Below are 23,227 nucleotides of genomic sequence, written 5' to 3'. Positions count from 1 at the left end.
TTATAACAACTTAAGGTCAGTGTGTTATTACTATCCCAGGAAGTAAAGCTTCCTGCATCCTTGGATCCTCAGCTAGGATGAGGAAATACTCCACAAAAACAAGCAAACACAGGTGGGGGAAAAAAAGGAAATTAGCCCATTAAAAACACAGTCCGTGTAACAATAAACAGGAGCAATAAAATAAAAAGAATACCAGCTTACAAACACACGTTAGAAAACGTGTGCAGCCTGACTGTAAATGCATTTCACAGTGTAGAAGAAACAGAATACGAGGAGTCCTTGAAGGCAGCACTTGACTGACAGTCCCGCAGTCTAATCCAGGGAGTGAGGACTCAGCAGCTCCGTTATGTGTCGAATCAACGTCGGCTCGGCGCTTACAGGCTGTGACTGTGAAAAACCCTGCCGTACTTCGCTCATTTAGCGCTTAAAGCTCACTTTTTCAGCTCAAGCCGTCGGGCTCCTCGCTACAGATTTGCTCCAGAGTCGGGACTCCGCAGACGTTACGTCGGGACAATGGAATCCAACGTTATCCCGGACAGTGTCCGCCATCAGCGGCTACAGCCGGGCATCGGATTCAGTTCGGGAGCGACCGGGACCCTCCGCTCCTCTCTCCGGCCCGGGGTTACGGTCCCCATCGCGCCGTTGCTGTCCTCTCCGGCCTCTCTCGCGGCTTCCTCCGGGCCTCCTCCCCCGCCGCCTCCGCTGCAGCTCCACAGCCTGTACGGCGGAATGGGAGCGGGGCTGGGGCCGGGGGCTAGCGGTCACTGTAACCCGGGGAACCCGGCCGTGCTGAAGGAGGCGGTGGAGGCTGTGGTTCGCAGCTTCGCCAAACACACGCAGGGTTACGGCAGAGGTAATGTCCGGTGCTGACACTGTCCTGGAAATAGCGGCGTTAACGCGTGTCATACTACTTCAGGCTGTAGCTGGGGAGGGGACTTTTGGAGAGCTGGAAACCACTTTCAGCTGCGCCATTTGTTTGGAAGGAAGGCACAAAAAACCTCCACCATACTTAGAACAAACTCCTGTAATTTCCACCTTTATCTCCGGTGTGTAAACACACCAGTGGTCATTTGCACCTGATGCAATGTTACCGTGAAGTTTCCTTTGATATTCGCTCCAGTCACTCCATCACAGGATTAACATCCAGGGGCTGCAGGGGATTGCATTTACGAACAATACATTATTGTTCGTAAATTAGCCGTTACACTCATGTTACACGGTAAATAACAAGAATAGACTCTGTGGAAATCGTTAATAACCTTGAAAAATGAAAGAGCAGTGCCCCTGATAGGAAAAATAAGGCTTTATATACTTTATATTAAACTTTATATTATTACTTCATGATGTGCAAAATGCACATCATGAAGTAATAATTACTAGTAGTAATAGTAATAATTACTAGTAGTAATAGTAATAATTACTTGAAAAATCCAGTTTAATTTAAAGTACTTGACTGATTTCTATCAGAGTTTGCCTAAATCTATCATTAGACCAAAAGCTTAAGTAATGCTAACATGTGTGCCTGTCCCATGCTAATAGGATTTATTTCCAAAAGATGGTCCCCATGTGTCCCTAACTAACAGCCTCTTCCCCCTGCATGCCAGTTAGGCTTCTTAACACAATTATTGGCAGCATTTTTTGAAGACTTTTGGCAGTAAAACACACACGAGGTGATGTAATTAGGCTTTCCTATGCGTTTGCTTTCAAGCAGCGATTAAGTTGCAATTTCAAAAAGGCCTATTAAGTGTATTTAAAGGAGTACTATAAGAAAAAAAAGGGGGGGGGGGGCATGTGTGCAAATACACCTCTGGAAAAGATTTTGTTTGACTTTCAAGTGGAGTTGCAGGATGTTCTTTGACTGTAGTTTGGATCAGCTTTACATTACATCCTTCAATATCTCAGAGAGTTTCCTGTCTCTTTGCACTTTTGTTATGGAGGAAATCCTCAGAAATGGATAAAAACAGACCAAGAGCCCTTAAAAACCACTGTCACAAGCCTGAATTGGTTTGTTAGCCCCAGTTGCTGCACTACAGGCTGCAGACCCGCAATGCAAATCCAGTATCTTGTCATACCTCCAGACTTTAAAATAGAGTAGATTCTGGACAAAAGCTGCAGTGGAAGTACAAAAAAACAGTATTTGTAAAAGAAGTTGTTTTTAACTTCATGTAAAAAGCATTAAACACACAAAAAAACCTGTCTTTAAAGTAGCACCAACTCTTGCCCACATTAATGAGCAGACTTAGGCTGTTTCCGTTTCTTTAGGCTCTCTCTTTATGTAATCCCAGACTGACTTGACTTTGAGATCAGGGCTCCATGGGGGCCTGACCATCTGTTGCGCCTCTCCTTGTTCGTCTTGACACTGAAGATGGTTCTTTACAACTCTGGCTGTGTCTTTGGACGCATTATCTGTCATCCTGCAGAGCGAGCTTAGGAGAGATCAGACGCCTCCCTGATGGAAAACAACCAAAATATTTAGAGTATCTAAAACATTTTAAAACTTTTGATAAAAACTGTGTCACAGAGTAAAAGCAAGAGAGCCGTGTGTGTTTAAAAAATGATTTGGATTGTCCTTCAGGGCTCTATAGTATGGAAAATATGACTTGTAGTTTGTTGACAAAAGCTTTAATTTTTTGTTTTTAATGTTCGACAAAGTGACCTGGCCTCCAGACTCGTATAAGAGCAAGATTCAGGCGGTAACTTCGTTCAAATCATGTTGGCTGCACACATATTTCCCAACAGACCCCAAACCCAAGTAATCATTTATGACTCAGTTGCAGAGTTTGCAGCTTTCCATTGTTGTTTTTGTTTCCTTGTGGATGACATGAACTCGGTTCTCTTGTGTGAGGGCCAGAGTCGAGTGTTTTTCTCCAAGCCTCTCCTCTGAGGTGATGCAGAATTTCCTCTGGGCAGCCACCTAAAATCTTTCCGGAAAACCCTGTGGCATCCTGGAGACGACCTTCCCCTGCACCTTTCCATCTTTGTTTAGAGAGGATGTCGCAGAGCTCGCCTAATGGCTACAGACCAAAACATGTAAACTGCACTAATGGTTTGTATTAGTGTGACGTAACAGGGCTTCTTCTTTTATCTGTGTGTCCTGCAGTGAACGTGGTGGAGGCTTTGCAGGAATTTTGGCAGATGAAGCTGACCAGAGGAGCCGACCTGAGGAACGGAGCCCTCGTTGTTTATGAAATGGTCCCGTCCAACAGCCCTCCTTATGTTTGCTATGTTAGCCTTCCAGGCGGCAGCTGCTTTGGAAGTTTCCAGGTGCAGTGTCTGCTTTCTGTTAGCGTGATTATTATGAAATATGCAGTACTGTATGAAAGTCTTGAGCCACCACTCATTTCTTTATACTTTGCTTCCAAAGGAGCCGGGCTTTCTTGGAACTTTTAAAGCGGGCTTGGACATTGGCTGCTTTTTTACTCCGTTTCAAAGGAATTTTTTTTTTTTATGTGTGTCTGCACATAACAGACATCTTACAATTTTAAACTGCTGCCTGTCACAATAACACATTTCTTTAGTCGAGTATGAAAAATGTGAAGGCTATCACAGTTTGACAGGCATAAAACTGTATATATTTGTGATTTCCAAAGAGCTATTACTGGAAAACTTGGTATACGTCTTGATGGTGCGCAGTGTGTCCTTAGAGAATTTGAGGAAACTGGACAAGTGGAGGACAAAAAAAGAAGCGGGAGGCCTAAAAAACTATCTAGAGCATATGAACAGTATCTGAAGGTCACGTCCTTAAAAAATACTAGCAAAGACCTGACAGGAGGGATGAACCAGTGCTGTGTCTACACGTAACAGACAACTCGGCAGTTAACCAACTTTAAAGTGTATCTTTAACTACTTTGTTGCTTGCATCCTGCCACAAAAACACATCATTTGTTCAATTTTCTTTAGCCAAGTCTGTAAAAATGCCAACAATAACACAGTTTGACAGATGTGAAGTTATATTTTCATATTAATGAGGTGATTCCCAAAGATCTGTTTGCTGAAAACTTGGCATAATGCCTCGACAAAAGAAGTGGCCTAAAAACTATCTACATCAGACGAACGGTATTGGAAAGTCATTTCCGTAAGAAATAGAAAAGAATCCAAAAAAGACCTGCCAGGACCTGAGAGATGCATCTGGACCTTCAGCTGATCCATCTACTGTTCATTGAAGCCTCATCAGAAATGTCTCTGTGGAAGGGTGGCTGTCAAGGAGTCATTCTTAAGGAAGGCTGAGTTATGCCAAATTACACAAGATCTGGGTTAAAGATCCAACAATGAGTGTCTACAGTCATCTGTAAAACAAGGTGGAGGCTCTGTCATGGTTTGAGGTTCCATTTCAGTCAGTGGTTTTGGGGATTTTGAAGAACTGACGGACGTGAACACAGAAAAGTGCCATTAGATTTTGATCCAACATGCAACACCTTCTGAAAAAGATCCGATTCGCAACAACTTCACTTTTCAGCACGCACAACGGACCACTATCAGTCATGGATTGGGCTCCCCAGTGCCATCAACATCATTGGGATCATCTTGACATAACGCAGAACAAAAAGGCAGCCAACATCCAAAGCAGAGATTTGAATTTCCTTTGAGAAGCCCGGAGAACTATTCCTGAAGACTACTTAAAGGAATGACAAGAAAGCTGCCAAAGCGAGCTCAGGCTATGTTAAAGAATAAAGGTAGTCATACCAAGTATTGACTTTCGAGGTCATTAACTCTAATTTTCCTTTCCACTTTCCCATCAACATATAACAAAACGAGGAGTGGCTCAAGACTTTTTTTTGCACATTACTGTAAAAACACGCCATTGTCTTTGGTTGAACGTCAGTGAATGTGTTGTGGTTTGGTTATTCTGTTGCAAGCATTCCTAAAACCACAAGACCAAATATGGATGCAAGCTCAAAGCCACAAAGAGTCATTTAAAGACCGGCCGGGTTGTCGTTGGCCTTTTGACTGTTTATCTGTCCACTGATACATGCTCTCTTTGCTGTTTGACAGTTCTGTCCCACAAAGGCAGAGGCGAGACGCAGCGCCGCCAAAATCGCCCTGATGAACTCCGTTTTTAACGAACATCCCTCGCGTCGGATTACAGACGACTTCATTGAGAAGAGCGTGAATGAGGCGTTGGCCTCTTTTAATGTAAGTTTGAAAAAAGAACTACCGAGAACTCAAAGTTGTGTTTGTACGACTGTCAGTCAAGCAGGATGGTTGATTTGAACGCGCTTCCAAAAACATGATGTATTAGGTTAATGTTGCTCAGTTGCTGGCATCATACGCATGGATTTTTTTTTACATATAGTAAATATTATGAAAGTGTATACTATGGATACAAATAGCTGATGCTTCTCAAAAGAAAATGAAGGAAAATTACACTGCATTGGACTGACTCCCAAACTCACAAATATGTGCCAAATATCTGTAGGGACATATGAGTAAGTAGCATTTACTATGTGAGCTCAAACTGTGGCTGACTCTACTTTAAGTGCTTGTCTATGCTCACAGGGAAACAGAGAAGAGGCCGACAACCCCAACACAGGGATCGGGGCGTTTCGCTTCATGCTCGAGTCCAATAAAGGAAAGTCCATGCTGGAGTTTCAGGTGCGTGTTTTAAGTAGCTTTAAAAAAAAACAAACAACTTATGATAAATGTGAGCCCAGAGCCTGTATGAAAGTAGCTACATACAGAACACGTATTCATAAAAGTAGCAGTTTTATGTGTAAATGTTCGGCAAAAAGTGATAATATGTAGTTAGTTTGGCCCCACAGTGTTGAATTACTGGTCTCTTATTCTTGGTCTCGGCTGTGTTTGTCTTCCAGGAGCTGATGACTGTGTTCCAGCTGCTGCACTGGAACGGAAGCCTCAAAGCCATGAGAGAACGACAATGTTCCCGACAGGTAAAGCCAACAAATGCCTTCTATTATACAAAAACAGTAACAGTTTTCAGCTACATTTATTTTATTTTTTTTAATGAACAAATTTCCCAGTAATCAGTCACAAAATTAAACCTACTGAGAGGTGAAGTGAAAAAAAAGAGATTATCTCCACAGTGCAATGTCCTGCTGTTTCTTAGCTCCTCATCAAAATGCAAAACTTGCTCAGGAACAGCTCAAGGAGCACAACGAAGAGCCCAAATTCCTATTCCTTTCACTCTGTAAGAGTCAGGACAGATTCAATCAATCGAGGCCCCACCCAGCAACCCACATATCCAAAACGATCCGCATCCAGCGTCCCAGTGCCAGACACCAAAACACTCCCAAAGAGGTCCTGCATCCACGCCCAGATGGGCCACAGCTGTTTTGGTGACCAACACAAAATCTGACTGGTGGTTTTAATGTTGTGGCCGATCAGTGTTTAGCAGGGCTTTTTCTCTGTGACAGCGCTGTTCTAGATAAATTTGTAGTTATCTTTCTCACCATGAGGAGTGAGTGAAAAAAAGAGCAAAAACAAAGAATGTGCCTCCTAAAATATGTGTGTTAAGACTCAGTCAATCTTAACCTCCTAAGACCCGAACTCTTCCATGGCATGCATTTTTAATATGTCTTTGATATTTGGTCACATTGGGGCCCGATGAATGTAAAAACAAAGAATTACCAGATTTTATTTTTTTTTTACCTTATTTTTGTTTTTAAGAAAAATAAGAGCCACATATGAGGATATTCGTTTAAAATTTTGATAGAACAGTGGCAGTATAATGTCCTCGTAAGTGGATATCGGGCCCTTGTAGAGCAAAATTCAGTATTCTGGTCTAAATAACCCAAAATGTGATGTCCACATATGTGGACGCCAGGTCCTAGGAGGTTAAGTTTCAAAATAATCCCCATTTATCTCAAATTGGGCTTTTGTGCAGCCCCTTAGTCCATCCTCTGAAACTTGCTGTTGTAGCTCCAGTTAGGGTCTCCCTCCTTTTAAGGCAGCCACATGAAGCCGCCTTAAAAGGAGGTGCGGTGAAGTCGGAGCTTTGTGCATGATATGATCATAAAAATGAATTCTTTGCATTTTTCTTCTAATTTAAAAGCTCTTTTTGGCATCATACAGAGCCAAGAGTAGAAAAAAATGTCTGCACATACGTTGATCTCTCTTCATTTGAGACTATGGTCATTCTTAATATGAGCATTTACCACTGGAACACTATACTGTGCAAAAGTCTCGAGCCACTACTCATTTCTTTATATTAAGGATCCAAAGGGTTTTCTTTGATGGAGCGATTAATCTAAATTTGAAATTTTTGGTTGAAATTGTCATCAGTATGTACAGAGGAGGTCAGGAGAGAGAGACAACAGAGAGTGCCTACAGCCATCTGTGAAATATGGCGGAGGCTCTGTCATGGTTTGGGGCAGCATTTCAACCAGTGGTGATGGAGATCTTGTCAAAAATGATGGAATTATGAATGCATGACAGCATGACAATGATCACAAACACACTGCCAGTGCAGTAAAAGCATACCTGCATAGAAAAACACACAGTGGAGCACTATCAGGGCCATGGATTGGCCTCCCCACAGGCTGGATTTCAGCATTATTGCAGCAGTGTGGGATCATCTAAAGATAGCGAACATCCAAAATAGAGCTTTTCATGTTTTTCAAGAAGTCTAGAGGACAAATAAGAATAAAGGTGGTCCAAATGTTGACTTTCAACCTTGTTAGGATTGTACAACTCTGTTTTTGTCTTATATATACTGTATTTCTGTGCATGTTTACTGTGCCTATTTCACATTTTCACCGAAAAATATAAAGAAATTTCATGTCTTATGAAATTTAAAATGATGAAGTCTTATTAGGTTCAGCATCAGAATCTAGATAACTGGAGGAATATCTGATTCGGAATGCTGTTTCCCACTATCACATCTTCTGACTCTTTATGACTTTCTGGCTGAACTTGAAGGAGGTGCTGGCTCACTACTCCCATCGGGCTCTGGATGATGACATGCGCACTCAGATGGCCGCCGACTGGGTGAACCGAGAACAGAGCGTAGCGGGCACCATTGCGCAGGAGCTGGCGACAACAGAGCGGGAACTAGAGGACGCCAGGCTGGCGGGCAGAGAACTGCGTTTTTACAAAGAGAAGAAGGACATCCTCATGTTAGCTGTGGGTCAGCTCAGTGCAGCCAACACCGCCACTCTGCCATCACACTAAACCAACCGTCCGATATGGAAACATGCCTTCGCACTCCGTAGGATTCCTGGTAACAGTATTGATCACTTCATAGGTGACTTCTCAGAACGTTTTAGGTTGTGTTTTGTTTTGCGTACCAGGTAATCAAGCCTTGACTTACAGTATGCACATCTTGTCCATAAAACAAATACTAGCCGCTATAGCCCGTTACCTCTTTGTGCCTAGTAATTACAGGATAACAGTGCTTTTTTTTCTAGATGCCTGTAAAAGTGCTCGGCATTCAATGTGACTGGGATTTACATGTTTTGTTTTCATTATTTCATACTGTTCTTACTCATAGTAGACCTATGGAGACAAAGCCTTTATGGATCAGTGAATGTACAGGGCATAAAATGACCCATCAGACCAAACGCTAATGAGGTATAGCTCCTGTGTTTCTTCTCGGCTTCGGTTTGTTTTGGTTGGTTGTAGTATTTGAGATGGGAAGATGCCAAAATTGATGATGGAAGAAGCCTGTGTTTGTTCATGAATAAAGCACAGGAACAGAGGTCACCCACTCAGCAAGATATGAATGAAGGGGATAAAAGATCCCAGCTAATATCACCGGTTTTCTGTAATGGATGTGCAACCTGCTCCTACAGGTTTTTTATGGGAAGCAGCCTCAAATAATACTAGACTTCCAGTAAGCGCAGAAATACACTTATTGACTCATGTAATAATAATTTGTGGGTAATTTGCAAAAGAGGAAACATGTCAGCAGGTAATTGATGCTCTGACAGCAGCTCAGGTTAAAAAAAAAGAAGATCAAATATTAAACCACCACTATGCCGTTTTACTTCAGCTTTTGTTGCAAAGGCGTTTTTTTTTAAGCTTCGTCTCTTGCTTGGCGACGATGACACTAGCCGAATGTATCATTTTTAATGCGCTATCAGCAAAAAGGACCTGCAAAGCAAAACGACTTACAAAAACTACAAAATCTGCTCTTGTGATGCAGATTGTGTTGGTCAGCTAGTGGAGTTCAAACAAAGTGAGTGTTTGTTAGGACTTAAATGTAGGTCAGGGTCTCAGCAGTTAAAAAATGGAGGCAGAGAATGAGTTGGGCTTTTTTTTCCTTTTTTTTTAAGCTGAACCATCAGTTTTGAGTCATTGTAGTCAGAACAGTGCCAGCTTCTGTGGTCTACGTTTTTTTTGAGATACTGGAAGAAGAAATTGGGGTTTGGCAGCATTGTAATGTCTGCATGCCAAAAAAATGTAATATAACAGGCATTTATTACCATTTTTTACCGTAAATGTCATAACTTTATATTTGTTCGTCTTTATAAAATGCATTTTTATACGTTGTAGGGATAAAGGCGTTTTAACAAGCAGCATTAAAAAGACCCCACGCAAGTTTTAATTGATGTGATACGGTTCTTTTGGAAGTAATGGAAGTCAGACAGCAGGAGGGCTCGTTCTTGCTGCTGAATGCTGGATTATTAGCAGGAGCAGAACCCGATTACACGAAATATAAAGAAAGAACAAATAAAGAAAAAGTGCAGGAAGTTTCTATAACTCATCTCTGGAGTCTTTGTGCCTTTATGAAAATGGTAGCTAGCAATGTTTGAACAGTCATCTTTACGCATGCGGTTAATTTCTTACTATTACAGCATTTTAAAAGAATAGTTCAAACATTTGGGGGAAATTTACTCTGAGAATTTGATTGATGTTACACGCAGGGCGGTCTGGTTAATATGAAGCTAAATAAAGCCACCTTGCCATAGATTAGCATAAAGACTGAAAAGGGATGTAAACAAGTTCCCACACTCAGCCCCAAAGGTAACAAAATCTGACCAATGCTACTTCATTGGTCTGAATCACAGACTGTATATAAAAGATGGACATAGCTTCTCTGCCTAATATAGAAGCTTGTGAGCTACCAATGTATAGCAAACGTTGAAAGGTGTGTTCATGTCGAAGTGTTAGACATGATGATAAGGAAATTATCTGCCTTCACAGAGCTTTCTGATTGGCAGAGCTAGCTAAATTTCAACTTAACTTGAAATTTCAAGTTAGGGATTTTTTAAATTTTTTTTTCCAGCAAACAAGCCCCTATAGTCTGAAAATTGAAGCCAGTGCAGAAGTGCCTTCAACCTGCATTCTTTATAATTGTCAACTCCTCTGGAATGACTGACCTCAGTCAATACTTTCCTTATGTCATTGTGGTCCCTTTTAAAAGTCCCTTTTAACACACAGCATGATGTCTGTTGGTAAATTATGAGCTGGTGTTGACTATGATAAAATACGGTGTGTGCTAGACCGGGACTGTTGTGGAGGGCCGGACCAATAAGCTGAACTACTTTCTGCTCAGTATTCATTTTATCTCTTCATAAGCTTATTGATCTGGCCCTCCACAACAGTCCCAGTTTCTCACCACTTGTTTGTTATGTCTGGTATCAAAAAAGTCCAAAATGCCAAATGCAAGGCTTCCAAACCAGTGGGTGATGACATGGTGGCTACGTCCATCTTTTAATTACAGTCTGAAGTGGCGTCTGTGCTGGGTAATACTTCCAGTACCTGCAGAGTGTTTTTATCAAATCATTTCCTTAATATGTTACATGCCGTTAGATTGTGAAGGATGTATTTAATATTATTACCTTTGGTATAAATTTATAAACTTTATATACTGATTTTGTTTTTGTTTTCTTTTTTTGTGCCCACTTTGCAGCATATGTGTGTGGTGCAAATATAAAAATGCTGACTTTGCAGTTCTCTTTAATGAATAATGCAAATTTATAATTGACTGAAAAAGTCAACTTTATATATCCTGGTTAATATCTTCTCTTTTTCAAATGTGTAAATTTCAGATCAGTAAATTTTAAACTTGGTACTAAACAGATTTCCAGGATTTCATATGCAGAAACACTTTCGGTGATTTTATCCTTCTTTGACTCAATTAAGAAAAGTAAATGTGATTAATGAGGAAATCTCAAGCAGTGTTTTAATGAACTGCTTAACGGGAAGGAGGCTGAGGCTGTTTGTTTCAATTTAGATGCTCAACATCTGGGTTGTTTTTGTTTGTTTGTTTGTTTGTTTTTATAGCCACAAGCCATTAATCTCAAGGCTCCTTCTGTAAAAATGCCTTTGATCTTTCTTTGTTATCAATATAATTGAAGTTTTTTTGAACCGTATGTTTGTTTTTTGCCATTTGTTTGCTAAAAACAGTTTTGGCTCTACATGTTTTTGTTTTGGTTTGTTTTTTTTTTATTTTTTTTTGCTTTGATGCATGATGTGTTGATTAAGTTCTGGTTTTATATGTTTCATATTCTATACAGTATTGTTTTATAAGAGTGTTTCTCGAGGTCCTTACTGTTTGTATTTTCTATGAACATTTTGTATTCCATGTTTCTACTTTTAGTAGATTTATATGTATATGTAATAAATTTGCTGTTACAAATGGCACTGTGTTGAGCCACTTGTTTTCAGTGACTGAAAATCAAGGCCACACACACACACACACACACACACACACACACACACACACACACACACACACACACACACAGTGGTAATAATTTAATATTCCAAATTAATAAAAAGGCATATTCCAGATTTTTAGAGTATAAAAACACTGATTTCATTCACTTTCATTTTTTTTTTTAAATTATGCAATAACTTGCAAATGCCACCAGAAGGCATAACAGATATATCCCACCCACAGTCTTAGTTAGGCATCATAGCACTGTTTGTGATCAAAACCAAACACAATTAACATTACAGAGCAGTACTGGTGCATTTATCTTTCTTCTTTCAGAGCCCACAAGAGTTATCAAAGTAAAAACAACTTTAATAGACTAATTGCCTCTATTACCTCAGATGATCAAAGGACTTGAAACTCCTGTCTAGGTTGCTCAGGATCTTGAGTGGCAGCATCACCAACTGGATAGGGAGCTGCGCCTGACTGGGATCACTTGGTTCTCATGGGGGTCGTTTTAAATCGAGAGAACCATCGAGTTCAATCTCCTAAATCTGGGTGACATATAAATCAAATGATGCAGACTTAGAGCCAAGAGGATCGCAGGGGATCCAGACTGTTGTCCATACTGCCATCAAGGAAATGCCACCCTACCGTGTGCAGGCTGCCAGGACAAAAAGAAAGAGGAAGAGCTTTTACCCTGAATCCTTTAGAATCCTAAATGAGACTACAACCCCACTGACTACCTAACCACAACTAAGCTACTCAGTACCTGGACTATGTTTGTGAAACAAATTAATTATGTTTGTTATTATTAAATAAAAATAAAATAAAATAAGTTGATTGGAATTTTTCCCTAGTTATGTCTTATTGAAACGTGAGACTAGTTGTTTCAGTAATAAGCAAATCCACTGCATTTACAATATTGTCATTTTTTTTGTTTGGAAAATTGTGTCCAGAAGCAATAAAAAAAAAATAAATTCAATTCTAGCTGGAATGAACTAGTTTTTCACATAATGTTCTTTAAAATCCGACATTTAATATCATACCAGAAATAATTATTTTAATAAAAATGAAATGAAATGAAATTAAAATTTTGGTTTATACTTCCGGTACACAACATCGGAAGAGGCGGGGTTTCATTGCGCTCCCCCTGCGTTGGTCATTCAACATGGCAGCGGGACCAATTTCAGAAAGAAACCAAGGTAAACTCATCATTAAACTCTGATGTGTTTCTTTGCACTTCTCATTCATAAAAGTGCTGGTACATTTCACCGGAACCGGCTCATTTTTACGTACCGACTGCCTCGTTTAGACAGCAGTTTGTGATAAACAACTGGCAGATCACATGGAAACATTGAGTTGTCGCTAGCTTAGCATGTCGCTGATTTTCCTTTTCAAACAGACTTCTTAATCCTTTTACTTGTTACTTATGTGTAAGCCAGTTCAGTGATGGTTTTTGGTTGTTTTGAAGTGCGACTGTTCCGAGCAAATTAGCAGCAGACTTAACGTCTAGTTGACCAACCACTACAAGTAGCCGAAGAAGCTAACAACATAGCTTGTAGCTTGACTCGGCGGTCATGTTAAACATATTAAACTTCTTTGTTTCGTATCGTGCTGATTTTATACGGGGACTGTTTCTTGATGTGGGTATATAGGATTTTAGATATCGGTATTTTAGATGTAAACACTAAACGTGAGTTTCCTGAATGAATATTGTACACGTATAATAAATATGAGGAGAGTGTGAGAGGCAATAAAGGAACTTTAAGAAGAAGCAAGTATCTAATTTATAAATCTTTTATCCGGTCACAACGCATAGTTATCTGTGCACATCATCCAGCTGAATTATATTAACAGGCCTTCTAAAGGACACAAGGGACTGGATCTCACTGATTAACTAATTTATTTCCAAATATTAGCTATTTTTCTATTCTTGAAGTATCTCCATCGACTTTTACTTTAATGTCACGTGTGTCCACTGAAAAAGAGATTGACGACCTGTGATGACGCACTGATCATTATGAGGCTTATTCTCTCTTCATGTTTTAGACGCCACTGTATATGTTGGTGGTTTGGATGAGAAAGTGTCTGAGCCATTACTATGGGAGCTTTTCCTGCAGGCTGGTCCTGTGGTCAACACACACATGCCCAAAGACAGAGTCACAGGCCAACATCAAGGTAAGTAATCAGATCACCTTTTTGGTACGTGTTTTGAAGGATCACCAAAAACAAGCTCAGCTAACAGTTTTTGGTACTTTCTCAGGCTATGGCTTTGTGGAGTTCCTCAGTGAAGAGGATGCCGACTATGCCATCAAAATCATGAATATGATAAAGCTCTATGGCAAACCGATCAGGGTTAATAAAGCTTCTGCACACAACAAAAACCTGGATGTCGGTGCTAACATCTTCATCGGTAACCTGGACCCAGAGATTGATGAGAAACTGCTCTACGACACGTTCAGTGCCTTTGGTGTGATCCTCCAGACGCCAAAGATCATGAGAGACCCAGACACCGGCAACTCTAAGGGCTATGCTTTCATCAATTTTGCCAGCTTCGATGCATCCGATGCCGCCATTGAGGCCATGAACGGCCAGTACCTTTGCAACAGGCCCATCACAGTGTCGTATGCCTTCAAGAAAGATTCCAAAGGAGAGCGTCATGGCTCGGCCGCAGAGCGACTCCTGGCCGCTCAGAATCCTCTCTCCCAGGCAGACAGGCCTCACCAGCTGTTTGCAGATGCTCCTCCACCACCAACGGCTCCAACGCCAGTCCTGACCACGCTGGGAGCTGCGATGGCCATTCCAGGTAAGAGCAAATGTTTTATTGCAGTTTGGGTGTTTGAACATCGCTGCGGGGTGTTACACAACATTTCAGGCACCGTTCATCAGGTAATGTGGAAAAATCTTGTTTCCGTTAATAAGAAGTTAATAGGTGTCGATTTTAAGTGATTAGCTTACAAGATGAATTTTGGGTTCTGGTACAACTTGACCTACTTCCAGGAGCAGGAAAAAGAAGTAATCAAACAGAAGTGGTCTAAGAATAAAAGTTGTTCATCATGATTTTTAATCTCTTTTCACATTATGCTCACAGGGAACTTCCTGTAGTTTACATCTGAATGGTTGGACATTAAATTAAAAAAAAAGCAGTATCTATTACACAGAGTTTGTCCAGTGGGCTGTGATGATATATTTTAAATAGTTTTGTCTGCCTAAGAGAACGATGCAGTACTTAAATGATTATCTTAGAATTGCTGTTAAAAAGCCAGCCCCATCTTGGGCTTGTTATTCATGGCAGTTAATTATATTACTCTGTTAAACTATCGATTAAAGTACAAATGGCGTCAGTTAAACTTAATTTAGAAAAGCGTGAGTTTGCCTTCTTTTGCACACACACAATCCAATTGTTGACCAGATCCTGTTTGGAAATAGACAGGACGTTATACCTGCTGCTCATGCTTCCTGTACACTCAGTTATTGTGACCATTTTATTCTAAGAAGTAATAAATTATGAGTAACTAGCAGGTGATATGTTGGTGATATGCGGTTATGTTGTTGTGCTTCCTTTTGTTCTTCCCGGGATAATCTCTAAACAGCAGCAGTATGTGATTAATTGTTATAGATTACAGGCTGTCATGGGAGTAGATGAGTTTCCATCATGAGCATTAAGGTGATGTAGGAAGTGTGTCTGTGCTGCTCTGGATGATGCCTCTTTTATCAGTAGGTGATAAAGAGATTATTTTTAATCTAACTAATCTTGATCAGTGCATGGAGTAAAGTGAACATGACAGCTGACAAATTGGTCCTTTAATGAAGTTCTTCATAGATATTACATTAGCTACCATGGGTAGATCATTATAAGTCACATTGCTCTGCTCAAATGTGAAATATGAGACTCACTTTGCAAATGCAACCTGTTTGCGTGCAGGCATGCCACCTCCTGGTGCTTTCCCTCCTGTTCCTCCACCTGGATCGATACCTCCATCAATGCCCCCTGCTATGGCTATACCACCAGTAGCTGTCACACCAGGCCCGCAGGGTGGTGGCGGACCTCCACCCGGACCACCACCGTTCCCTCCTGGCAGCATGCATCCAGGTAAGGCTACATTTATGCTTTCAGTGCGTTTCCATATTCATTCCTTGTGGAAAGTAATGCAGTAGTACGCTGTAAAAGTTTAGATATGTATATTTACATGCTTTTTATGTAGTTCTTGTACATATGAGCCTGTATGAAGTTATCAGTTATAGATTACCTGTGTTTGGCGTATTTAAATATACCTGGAGTTTCACTCTTACCAGTTTGGTCCATGTGGACAAATGTTAAGCTTGAGCTTGCTTTGTTGCTGCCATGCAGGTATGCCTCAGATGCCCATGCCTCCTCCTGCTCCTCCTGGCATGGTGCCTCCGCCTCCTGCTCCACCAGGATCAAACCCACGGGCGCCGCCGCCCCCCAGCATGCCTCCACCCCCACCTATGGGCATGCCTCCCAGGGCGCCGTATGGGCCTCCCACAGGTAAGTGCTGTGGCATCTCCTTCAGTCTTTGTTGTCTAATAAAAGTTTCTCTGAGCACCAAAAAAGAGGAAAAGTCATTCAAAGCAACATTTCCCTGTAAAAAGAATCATTGAAGGGTTCTCTCCGTAACACAACTGATATTATGCATTGAAAATGGTTTCGCTGTCTTGCGCTCAGGTTGCGCTGGTGTTGATGAAACACATTGATAATTTAGCATATAAAATAAACATTTGAGCTGTGAGATGATTTGGAAAGCAGTCAAATGTTCATTGACTCATGCTGATGCCTGTAAAGGTACTCTACAAAAATTTGTGAGCATAGCCTTAAAAAACATGTATCACTGCTGTTACATCAGCCAGCTGTGGCACAAAATCTGGGCTCTGATACCCAGGAAGCCATTTTCATAAGAAAGGATATGGGAAGGAAACTGAATAAGGTGTAACATCATGTTGGGCGGCATGGCAAGGCAGCGGTTAGCACTGTTGCGTCACAGCAAGAAGGTTTCTGGTGTGATCCCCGGCTCTTGGTAGCGTTTTACAGCGGTTTTATCAGACTGTGACCACTTGTTCTCTCTCTCTCAGGCCCTCCTGTCCCTCCAGGCATGAGAGGGCCTCCTCCTCCCATGCCTCCACCTGGCTATGGTGCCGGTCCTCCTCGACCACCTCCCTTTGGCTTCCAGAGAGGACCTCCGATGCCACCGAGGCCCCCAGGTGTCCCCCCACGGGCTCCTCCGAGAGCACCGATGCCATCGTAATTCCTGTTAGATAACTGTCTGTCATTTTGCTTTTTTAAAAACACATCCTTAGACTTGCTCGAGTTTGTAAGCGTGAGAGTAATTTAACCACCTGTTTGTATTTTGGGTTTTTTTTGGTCATTGTACAGATGAACAACAAATAAAATTTTTAGTACAATTCTTTACTGTTTTTATTTACTCTGACAACAAAACACAGCATCAAATAACAGACTTGTGGCTCTAAAAGGGACACAGATCAGATGTTGCTTTCAAAGTATAGTTTTATTCCACTCGGAGCATTTGTGTGCTCAGAAATCTTATAGAAGAATTGTTGAAACTATTACTCCTAGGTGAGCTGTTGTGGGGGCATGGGAGGAGGTCCGGGGGGGTGTACCCAGGACAGCTGGAGGAACTGGAAACTGCTGGAACGACAGTGTCACTGTGCCTAGTGAAGACATACACTGAGAGGGTCCTTTAAGCTTGAATGAAATTTGCAGCTGCCCACATGGATAAACCAAACTCCTCCTGGATGAAGGTTTTATGATCAGAGGAGACAAAAATTGAGGAGTAAAGGTGAGGATTTCAAACCTAACAACAGCACCAGCTGTCAAGCATGGTGGTGGTAGCATCATGCTGTGTGGCTGTTTTGCTAGCAGTGGTACTGGTACACTGCACGAAGTGTATGGAAAAATGAAGAAGGCGTATTACTTCAAACCAAGTCCTAGATGTTTTTAACTTGTACACAGTTGTGTGTTCTAACAGGACAATGATTCCACGCACATCAAAACTGGATTTGAATGGATAAAGCAGGCTAACCTTCTGGAAAGCCCAACCTCAAGCCTGTTGAAAATCTGTGGGCTACAATTTAAAGCTGGGTTGGTACCAGGAAACTTACCAGTTAACTTACCAGTTTAAACGAACTACCAATTCTGCCAAGAAGCATGATCAAATATCGAGCTAGAATTATGCCAGAAGTTTGCTGATTGCTACCAAAAACATTGTGCAATTTGCAAAGGCTCACTTAACTAAACATTAGTGGGGGATTATGTACACAGGAAAATGGAGAGAATGATTTTTCCAGAGTTAACATTTTCATCTAAGAATAATTTTTACTCATTTTGAATTGTAATCATTTCGATTGGCCACTAGAGTTGAACAGAGGAAAAAAAAAACGGAGGAAATTCTATTGGAGTAATATGGCGAGACTACGCCCACTAACATTTCCTAAGTTTCCTTTCCCGCAGTGGAACAGAGACAACTGTCAGCGGTGAGCCAGGTAAGTGAGTAAAGTGCTTAATAATGATTTCATTTAGGATAAAATGGGGATTTTTTGTTTATTTGAAAGGTAACGCCTGTGAGTAACATTACAGCTTGCGAGTTTGTGACAAGGTTGGTTAGCTTCTGCCAAATTAAGGATAAGGATAAGCTTTATTTGTCAGTTGCAGTTGCCTGCAGCTGAGATGACAGACCTAGTCGACCATACAGACAATACATACAAAATACAAACTTAGGGTTTAATATATGTAACATATAGGGGCAAAGTCAGGAGAAAAAAAAGGGTTTCTGCCCATGATGACTTCCAACAAGTGATTCATCATGAGGAGAAAACACAACAAACTCCATAGCACATAAAGAAGCACAGATATCATCGCACTATACGCCATGAAACAGACGAGCAACATAAGGGCGGGGGTACGGCAATGTACACAGTGGTCGCGGACGCTGCAATTGCCTTGCGCCTCCAGCTGAGCCGCTGTGTCCATGGGGGGGTAAGCATGGGAGAAGGCGCTGGATCCGGGGAAGGGAGTGTGGTGAGTGCATATCAGTATCAGTGTGCATGTGTGCGTGCGTGTCGGGGTGTGTGTCCTGAGTTCAGCCTGAGAAAGTGTCCTTTCGCCTGTTAGGCAAAGATCAACATTATGAGTAATTAGCAGACAGCATTAAGATACACAGTGGCTTGCAAAAGTATTCGGCCCCCTTGAATTTTTCCACATTTTGTCACATTACAGCCACAAACATGAATCAATTTTATTGGAATTCCACGTGAAAGACCAATACAAAGTGATGTACATGTGAGAAGTGGAACGAAAATCATACATGATTCCAAACATTTTTTACAAATAAATAACTGAAAATTGGGGTGTGCGTAATTATTCAGCCCCCTTTGGTCTGAGTGCAGTCAGTTGCCCATAGACATTGCCTGATGAGTGCTAATGACTAAATAGAGTGCACCTGTGTGTAATCTAATGTCAGTACAAATACAGCTGCTCTGTGATGGCCTCAGAGTTTGTCTAAGAGAATATTGGGAGCAACAACACCATGAAGTCCAAAGAACACACCAGACAGGTCAGGGATAAAGTTACTGAGAAATTTAAAGCAGGCTTAGGCTACAAAAAGATTTCCCAAGCCTTGAACATCCCACGGAGCACTGTTCAAGCGATCATTCAGAAATGGAAGGAGTATGGCACAACTGTAAACCTACCAAGACAAGGCCGTCCACCTAAACTCACAGGCCGAAGAAGGAGAGCGCTGATCAGAAATGCAGCCAAGAGGCCCATGGTGACTCTGGACGAGCTGCAGAGATCTACAGCTCAGGTGGGGGAATCTGTCCATAGGACAACTATTAGTCGTGCACTGCACAAAGTTGGCCTTTATGGAAGAGTGGCAAGAAGAAAGCCATTGTTAACAGAAAACCATAAGAAGTCCCGTTTGCAGTTTGCCACAAGCCATGTGGGGGACACAGCTAACATGTGGAAGAAGGTGCTCTGGTCAGATGAGACCAAAATGGAACTTTTTGGCCAAAATGCAAAACGCTATGTGTGGCGGAAAACTAACACTGTACATCACTCTGAACACACCATCCCCACTGTCAAATATGGTGGTGGCAGCATCATGCTCTGGGGGTGCTTCTCTTCAGCAGGGACAGGGAAGCTGGTCAGAGTTGATGGGAAGATGGATGGAGCCAAATACAGGGCAATCTTGGAAGAAAACCTCTTGGAGTCTGCAAAAGACTTGAGACTGGGGCGGAGGTTCACCTTCCAGCAGGACAACGACCCTAAACATAAAGCCAGGGCAACAATGGAATGGTTTAAAACAAAACATATCCATGTGTTAGAATGGCCCAGTCAAAGTCCAGATCTAAATCCAATCGAGAATCTGTGGCAAGATCTGAAAACTGCTGTTCACAAACGCTGTCCATCTAATCTGACTGAGCTGGAGCTGTTTTGCAAAGAAGAATGGGCAAGGATTTCAGTCTCTAGATGTGCAAAGCTGGTAGAGACATACCCTAAAAGACTGGCAGCTGTAACTGCAGCAAAAGGTGGTTCTACAAAGTATTGACTCAGGGGGCTGAATAATTACGCACACCCCACTTTTCAGTTATTTATTTGTAAAAAATGTTTGGAATCATGTATGATTTTCGTTCCACTTCTCACGTGTACACCACTTTGTATTGGTCTTTCACGTGGAATTCCAATAAAATTGATTCATGTTTGTGGCTGTAATGTGACAAAATGTGGAAAAATTCAAGGGGGCCGAATACTTTTGCAAGCCACTGTATATGTCACTAAACTAAATTTAGCATTGCTCAATAGCTGCTTTTAGGTAGTATAATTGACCAGGCTAGTGTGTTTTTAACAAATCCGGTGCACCAGTGTTTTATCCAAAAAGGTCTGTGAACACATGTGTTTTACACCAAATTGAAGCATACAAATCAACTTTTTTTTTTTTTAACCTAATGTTCTGTTATAAATGTGTGTTTTATCATGGATTGACGTTTGTGGATGTTTCACCTGTTCAGTTAGAAAGCACGCGTGCTTTACTCTGACTCGTAAAGTATACATGGTTGCAGTTTTAGACGTTTCTTAAGCCTCTAGTGTATTAGATTAACATTATACAAACTTCCGACTGCTGCAACATTGAGTTTGCCCTTACTATTATATTTTTTTTATATGCATTCACATTATCAGAATAGAACACGAGATTGTAAGACACACATGGAATATATTTGTGTTTTTTGTTCAATTTTGTAAGTATTTGTAGTAAATCTGATTATTGAAAAATATCCTTTTCATATCATTAAGGATGCCAGCTGTGCATGTGAAGTGCAGAGAACAACAGAAGTACATCTGTTTTGAGGGCCAATTGATCGTTTTTGGAACGCAGTGAGTAAAAAACGTCAATGTTTCCAGCGTGTTTCGTAGTGTGAATCAGTCAAGCTTTGGTGATGATGCTATAATAGCTGCTATACCAAATGTTTAGGTTTATTTTGTTCAATTTATTTAATTTCACTTTCTTTGCTTGTTCTGGTGTTTATTTCAAATGTATAATGCAATTTTATTATGTTCACAGCTGCCAAGGAGTTCAACATCCCAAACATATGGCTTCTCTAAGATACTTGATCCAATTGTGAAGGATATGAAAATCCCGGAGAGGGATGGAGTTAAGGTTCCCCCGTATGACCCAGTACATGGAACTTGTCCAAGTTACTGGTGACAGCCTTGGTCTTCACTGCCTGTTTGGTTTTGTAGAGACTTCCTTATGTGATGGGTGTTAAACAGTCTTGCATTCTATGCTCATTGCAATACTTCAATACATGTGAAAATTTCTCTGTTGATATTATGCATGATATCTTGGAGGCAGTGGCACAATATGAAATGAAACTGATTACGTTACATGATCAGTATACAACATCAAAGGAAGTGGGCAGGAGAATTAAGAGCTTTAACTATGGCTACATGGAACAAAACAACAAACCACCTACAGTGAAGTTGGGAGAGGACTCAAATGACTTGGGGTTAAACGCCATCCAGTCCTGGTGTTTACTTTGGAATCTACCACTCATCTTTAGAGACATAGTTTGTCCAAATGGTCAGCACTGGTATTTCCTACTGCTGTTGCTTCAAATAGTGAATATTGTATTTTCACCAGTGTTATCAAAAGGTATCAGTATTTTCTTGAAACACCTGATCGCCGAACACCACAGGTTATTCAAACGTTTGTTTCCACACAAGAAGCTGCTACCAAAGCATCATATCATTGTGCATTATCCTACATGTATACTCAAAACAGGACCACTTTTGCATAGCTGGTGAATGCACTATGAAGCGAAACACAACTTCTTTTAAAAAAAACAACTGAGAAGTTTCAAAAATGTAACCAAAACCTTGGCAATAAAACATCAAAGTCATATTGCTTTCAGCTGGCAGACATTTGACCCCAAGAGGCTGATCACTGGACCAGGTAAAATGCTTTCTTTAAATCCATTGGACTGGGGTTGTGAGATAGCAGAGACTCTTCAGCTACCAATTAACACCAAGGTGTTAAATGTTAGATGGGCAAAACACCATGGAAATATTTATCGTGCAGATTTAGTTGTTTGTATAAATGTCCATTGTGAAATGCCAGTTTTTCACAAGCTCTACCAAGTTGTTGTGGAGGATGAGAGGTTATTGTTGAGTACTTTTGCACTGCAAACAGTGTGTCTCAATGAGGATTTGAATGGTTTTCAAATTCTGTGTACAAGAGACGGACCTCATGTAATTTATGTCAAAGAGCTTTTCTGCTGTAAAGCATTTGATTTACAACAAGCGGTTACAGTTTTTGTATTGCACCATACTGTTTCCTCTGAATAATAAAGGTGGCTGTTAAAATAAAATAAAAAAATTCTGATTAATTATTGTACCTTTAAAACCTTGCAGTGAATGATTATAATGCAGTTACATAGTGAAATAAAGTGAAATTTTCTTCTATTTATAATTCCATTCAGAGTACAATTCTGTTCTATTTAGAATAAAATTAGGGTAGAGTTTTTATTTTATTTTAAACTAAACCAAGTAAATTATCAAGAGTAAATTTTAAGTAAGAGTAAATTTTACTCCATTTAGACTGGGACCAAATGCTGTCTTTTTTAGAGTAAAATTTCAATTTGAGTCAAATATACTCAGTGAAATTTACTGTGCATGGATACTTCTGACACTGTGGATTAGCGCAAATCCAAAATAAATTCAATTTTGTGCACCCAGTTCTTGTCTATTAAATTCATTAAAGATGTGTGCTGTGGAATCATTACACCCTAAAAACAAATACTTCAAAGAAATCTTTAAAGCTCAGCATTACTATGATATTCATACCCATGATGAGTGGATGTGAACTGCTAAATGTACTGTAAGGTCTTGCTGTGCTTACAGGTATTTAACTGTAAAGGACAAGCATACTTTAAGAAGAAGAAAAAAAATCAAATCAGGACTTACTGCAGCTGTGCATGCTTCTTTACCCCTGCCCCCCGTTTAGATGATTGGTGCAGGTGTTCTAACCAGATGTTTGCCTGAAAATTTTTGTCTTAAATGAGGTGTTACGAGCTCATTACTGAAAGCAGACGCCTCTTTTAGTTGTAAAACACGCTTTTCACGTAGTTCCCACACGT

At 40.8% G+C, this 23,227-nt stretch overlaps 2 protein-coding genes across 2 annotated transcripts; both read left to right on the top strand.

Annotated features, from left to right (window-relative positions):
• Positions 1–7: 7 nt before the first annotated feature.
• On the top strand, positions 8–11,541 carry lix1l (limb and CNS expressed 1 like). Its single transcript, XM_065470792.1, has 6 exons — positions 8–853; positions 3,101–3,264; positions 4,993–5,133; positions 5,497–5,592; positions 5,811–5,888; positions 7,876–11,541. The coding sequence occupies exons 1-6, from the start codon at positions 514–516 to the stop codon at positions 8,125–8,127; spliced, it is 1,071 nt and encodes a 356-aa protein (XP_065326864.1). The 5' UTR covers positions 8–513; the 3' UTR covers positions 8,128–11,541.
• A 1,152-nt stretch (positions 11,542–12,693) lies between these two features.
• sf3b4 (splicing factor 3b, subunit 4) lies at positions 12,694–16,937 on the top strand. The gene is made up of 6 exons (XM_065470810.1): positions 12,694–12,762; positions 13,610–13,738; positions 13,824–14,366; positions 15,486–15,653; positions 15,912–16,070; positions 16,652–16,937. The coding sequence occupies exons 1-6, from the start codon at positions 12,729–12,731 to the stop codon at positions 16,822–16,824; spliced, it is 1,206 nt and encodes a 401-aa protein (XP_065326882.1). The 5' UTR covers positions 12,694–12,728; the 3' UTR covers positions 16,825–16,937.
• Positions 16,938–23,227: the final 6,290 nt, after the last annotated feature.

This window comes from Pelmatolapia mariae, linkage group LG22 (genome assembly GCF_036321145.2).
Source record: "Pelmatolapia mariae isolate MD_Pm_ZW linkage group LG22, Pm_UMD_F_2, whole genome shotgun sequence".
Classification (NCBI taxonomy): domain Eukaryota; kingdom Metazoa; phylum Chordata; class Actinopteri; order Cichliformes; family Cichlidae; genus Pelmatolapia; species Pelmatolapia mariae.
This window is presented reverse-complemented; position numbering and strand designations above follow the sequence as displayed.

Coding starts and splice junctions, on each gene's coding strand:
- lix1l (XM_065470792.1), top strand. CDS start 514: ATGGAATCCAACGTTATCCCGGACAGTGTCCGCCATCAGCGGCTACAG. Junction 854..3,100: donor CACGCAGGGTTACGGCAGAG/GTAATGTCCGGT, acceptor TGTGTCCTGCAG/TGAACGTGGTGGAGGCTTTG. Junction 5,134..5,496: donor AGGCGTTGGCCTCTTTTAAT/GTAAGTTTGAAA, acceptor CTATGCTCACAG/GGAAACAGAGAAGAGGCCGA.
- sf3b4 (XM_065470810.1), top strand. CDS start 12,729: ATGGCAGCGGGACCAATTTCAGAAAGAAACCAAG. Junction 12,763..13,609: donor AATTTCAGAAAGAAACCAAG/GTAAACTCATCA, acceptor TTCATGTTTTAG/ACGCCACTGTATATGTTGGT. Junction 16,071..16,651: donor GCCGTATGGGCCTCCCACAG/GTAAGTGCTGTG, acceptor TCTCTCTCTCAG/GCCCTCCTGTCCCTCCAGGC.